Source organism: Montipora capricornis, chromosome 12 (genome assembly GCF_036669925.1).
Source record: "Montipora capricornis isolate CH-2021 chromosome 12, ASM3666992v2, whole genome shotgun sequence".
NCBI lineage: Eukaryota > Metazoa > Cnidaria > Anthozoa > Scleractinia > Acroporidae > Montipora > Montipora capricornis.
The window spans coordinates 10,950,757-10,960,756 of record NC_090894.1 but is presented as its reverse complement, the minus strand read 5'-3'; the positions used below and the strand labels follow the sequence as shown (position 1 = coordinate 10,960,756).

General features: G+C 38.4%; 1 protein-coding gene across 3 annotated transcripts in view; it reads left to right on the top strand.

The window, feature by feature from the left end:
• LOC138027848 (transcriptional repressor protein YY1-like) overlaps positions 1-7,146 on the top strand; it is a 10,985-nt gene extending 3,839 nt beyond the window's left edge. For all 3 annotated transcript variants that reach the window (XM_068875467.1, XM_068875468.1, XM_068875466.1), the window contains exons 3-6: positions 3,775-3,835; positions 4,332-4,424; positions 4,567-4,632; positions 4,730-7,146. In XM_068875467.1, coding sequence (XP_068731568.1) covers positions 3,775-3,835; positions 4,332-4,424; positions 4,567-4,632; positions 4,730-4,906 — 397 coding nt within the window. In that variant the 3' untranslated portion in view covers positions 4,907-7,146. The remainder of the gene's footprint in view (positions 1-3,774; positions 3,836-4,331; positions 4,425-4,566; positions 4,633-4,729) is intronic.
• Positions 7,147-10,000: the final 2,854 nt, after the last annotated feature.

Below are 10,000 nucleotides of genomic sequence, written 5' to 3'. Positions count from 1 at the left end.
ACGGTATAAGTAATGAAAATGGCATCCAAGTACGATTGTGGCAATGAGGATACTCCTCAAAACAGCGTGAATTTAATGATTATCTTAAGGGAATACCCCGCCAAATATACCTTTAGTAAAGATCTTGATCACAAAGAGCCAGTTCCTACAGTGTAATTTGGTACTGGCTATTCTGCAGCCCGTTGCTGCTCCTTGAAAATGTATTGGACCCAGAATCGGTGACATTTCTTGACACTTCCTCCTTGCCTTCTTCTTCACAACAATTCCAACATAAGAAGAAGTTGACCACGACGGAAAAACCAATTCTGCTTTTCTTTTTGGGCACTTTTTTTACGATGTCACGAGATCAAGTTACGCAAAGCAATCACGCATATGTAAAACAGGATCGCAAACGCAAAAAGTGATAGTGTTTGTGATGGAGCCAACGCAAACTGTTTGCAACTGTTGCGACGTTGTTACGTGTATATGGAAAGAGGTCACGTACTTGTTTAGAAATTGACTCCAAATATAATTTATTTCAAAAAAAAAAAAGAGAGATAATATGGAGCGACTTATCTCGTTTACTAGGAATGGTGAATCTCGCATAAAAAGAGAAAAAACTTGCTTGCGAGCACTGTGGCCGCCGAATATTGATTGACTTCGAAAACCATTCAAGCATAAAACGCTCGGGTTGCTGTTTGAAACTATTAAAAAGAAAATCTTATATGAGGGCAAGTCTGTCGTTTCGAATTTCCCTTATATCTAATTTTACCCTGTGAGCAGAGCCTCCTTTTGTCTTTTTCTTTACTGAGGAGAAAAGTAGGCTCTGCCCGAATCGCGTCAACTCTTGGAAGCTGCCGCAGCGCGAACTTCTGGACTAGTCAATCTTGTTTTCTCTCATCAAACCGGTTTTTCCAGTGGGAGCGTCCATTTTTTGACAAAACCGATGGTTATAACTGAGCCCGATGTACCATGAAAAACCAAGATGGCAGCGAGATCTGGCATAGTAGGCTTGGGTTCAAGACTGTATCCTGGCAACATGCAGCGCATATTCAATAAAGATCTTACTCGACTCATGCAGAGCCTTTCTCGAGAACGCCAAAACCGAGCAAGCAAAAGAAAGGCTCTGCTCGCAGGGTGATCTAATTTAAGATATTATTTTCCCACATTCTGCTACTTTTGTGCTTCATGCGTAGAATGGCGCTTTCAGGTTAAAATTTCAATCGCAAATAGCTCTAATCAAAAGAACAGCCTTTCCACAGACTTCCAAACGAGCAGTTTAGTTTTATGTTCGGTTTATTTCTTACTTTACTTTATTTCGTGTTTTCCACACTCCAGTGCATTTGTGAGTTGCAAAGTTTTGGCAACGGTTCTGTGAGAATTGGCCTCAAGGCCACGAAAACTTTGCCTTCGTGAGAAAAATACGGGAAGCAGAATACTCCAGCATATTTGCGCCACTGTTGCGAGGATGGATATGAGATTATGAGAATATTTACTAAAAGCGCGAGTTGTGTTTGGAAATGTGGAATTTTTTTCGTGATAGGTTTAACAAATGAATGAAACTGCGCATGACGAGACTGGCTAGTGCAAATTTAGCTTTGGCTAGTGAAATCAGACCTGATACTAGGCACTAGGCTAGTGAGCTAAAAAGTTAGTCTCGAGCCCTGTCGTCCCGTGTAACTTCGGATCAGGGAATTTGAACTTGGACCACATAAATTTTGTGGAAGGCAAGAAAAAGGTTGTGAGTTTTTGCATTTGGTTTCATAACTACTGAAACATTTGCCTTTATTTCACTGGAAAACGTCCCATGCCTAGATGAAATTTTAAGGGTATCCTCCAAGTATAAACCAACAATAAAGATTATTATGGTGTCACCAGCTCGATATTGATTGGCTATAAGTACACAGTTAATTCTTGCTTGCTCTGCTTCTCTTATGTTATACCTAGAGACAATAAATTTTTATATGTACACTGTAGAATTGAAATCATACTTACAGACAATAGTTTTATGCATGTAGAAGTGAGGTCACCGAACACACTAACCAGCACTTTGATCAGTTTTGCCTTGGTGGAGATTAGCTCAGGAATATGCATAATAAAACAATTGTTGAATTCGGTTTTTGCATGATAGCGATAATTATCAAGGCCTCAGTTTGTGCGATCCACGTCAGCCTTCAGCTTCGGCAGATAAGACAAACTTTGGCCTTGATAATTATCGCTATCATGCTCAACCTCATCCAATAATAATTGATAATTATTAGTTTGCCAAAAAAATAACCAATCAAACAATGTAAACAAGTATACAGAGACAGTGAGTGATATTGTGGGTTAAGCATGATTGTGGTAAGTGTTCACATATTAAAAACCTTTCATAATTTATTTCACAATGAACTCATTTCTTGGGTGAAATGAATGTACATGTAAATCAAATTAGAACTTTAAAAGTAAACTGTGTAGTTGGCTCCTAAACCAATAATTTTAGCTGATAGTGTCTTCTCTAGTGGACATGAGCAGTATTGCAAATGATTGCAAGCACCAGTTTTTTTTTTAAACTAGTATTCTCGAAATAGAAAAGGTTTTGAAATGTACACTTCACATTAGCTATGTCCTGGGCTTCAAATCATTTCTGTTTTGGTAACATCTCTCATTAGATGTTTATGATTTTGACCACAGAATGATGTTTATTAGAGCTCCCTTCAACAAAATACGGTAGTGTAGAAAACTTGACTAGGAAAGGAAAAAAGGGCTACTGGGTGTTGGCCTTGGCAGTGGTTGTGTGGTTAAATAATATTTTGTTTCCTGAGAGTATTTTTGCTTTGGTATTACAGAGCCTTTTCTTTAAGGACGTTCGCGCCCATTGCGACTGCGCATTTTTTGCGCATGTCACACACACGTCATGCATCACAGACCATGAAGGTAAACAAACATGGCATTAAGCCAGTGTTTGATCCTCACTCGGGCAAAGGGTCGCTTGTGGCATCATGGGATAGCTGTGGACCCAGGTCTTCTCGGAAATGTCACGCAATGACGTGACAGTGCAAATAGACAATCGCTTTGAGAACTTCACAGGGATTTTACTCTCTTGAATGCTCGGTGACACCCATTTTTCTTTCCGTAGTTTACTTCCTTTCCTGATTTTGTCCATTTTAACAAAAAACAACAAAAATCTGTATGTGAGAAGATACAAATATTTTGCCTTTTATGCTTTTGTGCGATGGAAGTTTTTTTTCTTAGACTAGTATGTATCGTTTTTCAAGGTCTATTTCAACTCAGAAAAAGACATCAGCTGCAAAAGTTTATTTAGTTATATTATGTTGAATTGAGTATGTTTACCTGATCTAAATTTCACTAATGTAGCTTTTTTATTGCTGACAGTTGTTAGCTAAGATCGTCTTAAAATAATGCAAGCTTCTGAAAGTGCACCGCATGATCTCGAAAACGAGCACGGTGACCCCTTAATTTTCTTTTTTTGCCTTTTTGGCAAAAATAGATCATTACATTTCTGCGTGGCAAGTTTTAGAAAAAAAATCTGTATGTGGGAAGATTTTGGGCACGATCGTCCGTAAAGGTTCTAGTCATATCTTTCTTACTGATCTCAATTGGTTGTCATTAAAAAGACAACTCCACTGTGAGACATCTCACTTTCCGTAGTAAGCGTCATGCATTTGAGCACTGTTTGAGCCTGAATTTTTTTCTCAGGCTTCCTTTACAACTGCTCTAGTTTCTTGCAACTACAATGATCATTCTTGCTTAGTGGCATTTTGTCACTTCAGTAGTATTTCTAACATCTTTCAGAATGAGACCAAAAAAAATGAAGGAGGAAGAAGGAGCCAGAACAATAGCATGTCCACATAAGGTTAGTTTGCTAATAATATGACATTAGGCAGAGTAAAGTGACTCTGTTAAGTCTCACTCTGGAATTTAATGGATTAATCATCATGAAAAACACTTTTGAGCTGACATTTCAAAAAATTTGTGGTGTTAAATCAACTCGTTTGATAAAACCAAATATTAAATAGTTTGTGTTAAGTAGATTTACCAATGATAAACACCCACAGATAAGCCAGACCTTTTTTTTCCAAAAATCATCTCAAGAAATCTGTGGGTGCAGCTCATCTGCAGGTGTTTACGGTACATGTTGCATGGGCAAGACAGTTCGGTGCTCTTGATTGACTGTTTTGTCTTAAGACAAAATTATGGGCGGGGACTTAAAAGACTTGACACAATTCTGTAGAGCCTCTCTTTCTTACTCTGCTGTATTTTAGAGAGGCTCTTCTTGCAGACTGCAACTTCATTGGCTAAACAAAGAAATTGCGTTTAGATTACCACTGAATTCTATGAATGTTTTTTAGGGCTGTACGAAGATGTTTCGAGACAATTCTGCAATGCGGAAACACTTGCATACCCACGGGCCAAGGGTACATGTCTGTGCTGAATGTGGAAAGGTACCAGATATGATTTGTTTATCAGCATTTACTTAAATTCATAACATTTGTATTTAAATCTGTTGCGGATTGCCCATCAGTAAATTAGTCTTATTGTTCAGTCACGGGAAAACGCCTTTTGTGTCATCTTTTTACGGGGCAGGCTTTTGTTGAGAGTTCAAAGTTAAAGAGACACCAACTTGTCCATACAGGAGAAAAACCTTTCCAGGTAATGTACTTTTTTCTCATTTTAATGCATGGTATACACTGGATTTCTTAATTTTTTGCATTCTTACATGTATATGTACTATTTTTCCCCTCAACAGTGTACATTTGAAGGCTGCGGGAAGAGATTTTCACTGGACTTTAATCTTCGCACTCATGTTCGCATCCACACTGGTGATCGGCCTTATGTCTGCCCCTTTGATTCCTGTAATAAAAGGTTTGCACAGTCTACAAACCTCAAGTCACACATCTTGACGCACGCAAAAGGAGGAAAGTAACACACAGGCAATAACATTGACCAATATTTGTACAGATTTCCATGAACAAGGTCAACTTTAACCAGTGTTGTGGAATTCCAGATGACTGCTAAAAATTTGTAGATGCAGACTTGTATATTTTACACTCGTGTTCCCTTCAACATCATGCGCTACACTTATCTCACAAAGCCTGCAAAGGCGGGTCACACCCTTTGTCCTGGTTTCCATTGCTGGAGATTTTATTTTCTAGAAATTGGAAATTTTGAGCACACAGGACAGAGGTTTCTTGAAACAGTCCTGAAAAGTGCATGTTTGAAAGTTTATTTGTTAGATTTTAACCTTCTCAGCTCATGGAACATGGGCTCTAATTTGTATCCAAACCGAATCTTAAGTGTCATGGGACATTTTTAACAGCTACATGTATTGATTATTTCTCCTGGTTCTTGAAAGGGGCTTAGCTTTCTATTATTTTTTCTGTTATTTGACAATATGCCAATAACTAAAATCCATGAATTCTGTGATTTGTGTCATTCATTACCAGTATACACTTGCAACACTTTTAAAGACTTCATGCCTGGCTCATAAAACAAACTGATTTTAGTTCGAACAAGTGCTGTTCAGCAGTATACTTGGATACAAGGTGATAGTTGTCACTAGGGATTTATAGGAGCATGTATAATTCAACAAGGTTAGCTTTAAATAGACCTTTTGGTTGATTCTGCTACCAACCCAAAACATTACCAACAGTGAATCATTCTTCATTTTTCTGAGACTCCAGACCAGTGTTATATCATGTGATCATTAGTCAGTGAACGAAGATGAAGTAGGGTTGTGGTATGATAAAAAGGGAGTGATTAATATCATTAAAATTTTGTCTCTATCAATTATTTAATTTGCCCAGTAATATGGGCAAAGGACTAAGCTCAGTACTAACGCGAGCTGACCATCGCAACAAGCTGTATATTGCAGAGAAAATCTGAGCCAGGGATCTGTAAAGTTATTTAGAATCTCCAGGTCTTCCAAGAATGCTTTGTCCGACTTGTAAAACTATTGTAAAAAATACTTTGTTCGTTGGCTATACCTAAATTACTGCACAATCATTACAAGAGATCATAATTATGAGTGCAAGTCACAGTTCATTTCGTGATTTATGGACACAAGTGATGTTTTGAATGTTCTCAAAATTGCAAGTTTATTCGAGAAGTTTTAAAACATTACGAGTGGCCATAAATCGCAAAATGCACAAGCAAGCTCTTACAACTTTTTATTTATTATATATTCAACAAAATTACTCAATTACTATGTTTCCATAGCAACTTCCTTAAATATTGCACTATATAACCTCTTTCGCTCCCTGTTACCATTTATGCATTCATCGTTGACCAATCAGAAATGCAATATTTTGTTGAGTATAGAATAAAGTTAGATACAGAATACCATACAGCGAAGTAATATGTTAACTGTATCAGGTTTGTTGGATATATTTGTGACCTGAATTCTGCTCCACTGGTGATCACCCTTGTGAGTTATCACAAGATGTTACAAGTTTTAACAGACTTTACCTACAGTTAACATGCACGCACCTTGCTTGAAGCCACTCAACCCAGCTTGGTTGGTTTCTTTTTTATGTTTAAACTGAAAGACACTAACTTGCTGTGTGATCATGCTTTCCTTGGAAATTGCAAGCTGTCATGCAAGAACAAGAGAAAAGTATAGCTCTTGATTCAGGAAATGTCTGTATGTCTTATGTGCATGACAATAGTTCATAGGTTAGTGTAAGATTTACATGCTTTGCAAGAGAACAAACCAATGTAAATGTAAAAGCCTTGTAGATTTAAGTAGCAACATATTGCCTGTTCTTATAAAATTGAATTAAAAGAAAAGGCTACTCTAAAGAACGTTTTTGTTTGTACAATATAATCGAGAAACAGAACCTACCCCAGCTACCCATGATGTCAAGTAAGCAAACTTTCTGTCACTTTAAGGATTGTATTCGTAGTTGTAGAAATGTTGTCCACCAAACCTGCATACAGTGTTTGTATTATACTTGTAGTTACTTTGATAATATTAATACTTCAAATCTCAGGTAACTAGATCAGAGATGATATCCAGAATATTGATTTTGTGACTTAATACTTATTGCTTTGACTTAGTTATTTAAGTAAACCCTTATGTAACAATGCCCTTGGTATAAACATGTTCTTGTGCCTATAGTATTTGGGAGAAACCTTCAATAAAGCCAAACCCTATTTTGAAAACCACTTTACAAAAGGCATAAGTGTTCATAAGTGTTCAAAGCTTGAACTCTAACAAACCAGGAATGAAACTGTGTTTTGTATACATTCACTCAGCAAACACTCTTTCCAGCAACTCAAGAGTACTGCTATCAAATTACCAGCACCCCTCGACAACAATGCAGCACTTCTGAACTAATTAAGTGGTAGATCCTTGCTAGTTCACAAAATGTTGAACCTAGTTATTCAAGTCTACTTTCCTCTGGTGGTCATATTCCCTGGGGAGAGGGGGGTACTCCTAGAGAGATTTGGTGGGGCTGTGCTGCCTGCTTTCTGAAACCCTTACCCCATTTCAGACCAAAATGGCCGAGAAAAACCATACTCAAATTGGATATTTGAAAGAAAATTACATGCACCCTTTATCAATAAACTTATAAGAAGGGCTGTGCTGGGTCTGTGGAGTAACCATAGATTATTCTTTCGATAGAGGCATAAGAAATGCAAGTTTTGTTTGGCAGACCTGCGGCATCGATCAGTTTACCTGAAAATGGTTTCCTTGAGTATGGTTGCCTGAGAGGCACACATCTGGTCCAAGTTTTGTTGGTTAGCCTGCATACCAAAAGGAGAGGGAGGAAGGGGTGATGCAGAAATTTCAGTGGGTTTTTTTATGTTACAATATCTTGGTAAATATCCACTTTCAATTCTAAAGTCCACGGTCCACATTCCGTAACCAAGTGATAGGATTCTAACAAAACCAGAAAACAGATGCTTTGCAAGTCTCTACGATAATATTTAAAAATATTTAATACTTTTTTCGTAGCAATACTGAGAAAATTATAAAATTACGATGTCTGTTACAGAGTCTTATGCGTGCAACGAAAACACAAAAGCTCGTTTCCGGTCATGCCCACAATTCTTAAAGGACGGTGCCCACTAATTCAAAGGTGTTTTTGCGCGGTATGCTGAATATTCGGGAAAAGCAGATCTTAACAAGTGTTATTGAAATCCAAAAACAAAATTGGAGATAACCACGCATTTTTCGAAGATAATCAATATTTGTAAAAAGCTGTAAAATACAAAGCAATGTATGGCATTCGTTTCCAAATTGAAGGTTAATTATCTCTGAAAAATGCATGGTTACCCCCAATTTTCTTTTTGGATACCAAGAGCGTTTGCTAAGGTTTGCTTTTTCCGTATAGTTTTGAGCCGCGCAAAAATATGCCATTATTAATAAGCACCACCTATAGGAAATCCGAGTATCTCGAGATGCGCAGAACGTGCGCGCAATAACAATAGTAGGCACCGTCCTTAATACGTATTTTCCAGCAAAATCTGTCCCGTAGCCTTTCGTGGTCATCGCGGTTGCCTCTAGAGGCACATGCGAGACACATGCGCAGCCAGAGCGGGAACCAAAAAAATTATAAAAAAACGTCCAAAGTCCAAAAACGGAGTGGAAAATTGTACTTTGTTCTTCGAACAAAGTAATTAAACAACAGTATTCAGGCACTGTTTTGGTGGGAGAGGAAAGGTTCTAGGACTTCTGTGGGGAACGACGTTCAAAGACGCAGAAAACGATAGTCTCCTGCGCAGCCGTTCTTTGTTTGGTCACGCAACGCTCACACACAGAGCGTTGCGTGACCACAAAAAGAACGGCTAAGAAAACGAAGAAGAAAAAGACGTCGGTATTTTGGTCTTTCTTTTCCGCATTCAGTGTGTGGAAAAGGAAGAGCCTGCGATAATTCACCTACTGGCAAACCCATCCGGCTCTCGGCGGTGAGAAGCCTGGGAAAGAGGTTGTCACCAACCCCGGGTACCCGAGGAATTTTTTGCCAAGGTCCAAGACAACGCTACGCGTGTCGAAGTCAAAGACCGAGGACTGATTTTCAGTCCTCAGTCATTACCTCCGACTCGCGTGGCACCCTGGGAGTAATTCACCTGAAATGATTCCCGACCATCATAGTCGTTATAAACAACAGGAAGGATTTGTTTTCTGGTTACTGTTTTCTTCTTAATTTTTTCTGGGGTCATCATTTTCGGCATGTAATAAAACCAGGAACACCGTACACCCTGGAAGTAACCCAAAACCCTCAATTTGGCTAACTCTAGGCCAACCAACTTTAAGGCCTAGCCAAATTGAGGGTTTTGGGTTACTTCCAGGGTGTTCCGGGTTTTAGTTCGGGTTTCCATCTTCGCTTTTCATGTGTCCGTTTACAGAGACCCAAATTTAACTATAACTGCTTGCCTCAGTGTTACTGCGCATATGGTGTGTCAATATTTATACCTTGGTCAAATTTGCAACATTGTAAATATGGCGAAAGTCGATCATACACGAGGAAACATTTCTCGAAACACGTGAGGAATGACCCATAACACTTTGCGAATAAGTGCGCGTATTACGGCGAACAGACGAGTTCACGCTCTTAGTTGCATCATGGGTAATCAGGGCAACATGGCAGGAAATTCAAAGCAAAATATACTCTACATGACTCTACTTTATAAACGAAACAAATAACTTCATGTTCAGAACTGAGATGAACTAGACTTGGTATCCGTTCTTTGGAATTCCCAAATATTGCTTTTTTTTTTTGTCTCCATACATTCTCTGCAATTTTGTGCCTTTGGAATTAATTACAGGAAATCTATGGGAGAAACTCTTTTTAATAAAATAATTTCTACAATAGCCATTCATATCATATATCATATATCTTTATTTACCCTCAGATTTTTAGAGTAGCTTGGTGTAGCTAATATCTCCCAGCATTTATCCTCCCAACCATGATACACCACAGGAGACAGACCACAACACCGGGAACTACATGCCCTACTCTTTACGACAAGTGTGCGGGTTCTTTTACGTCCCACAGGATTATGAACATTGAAG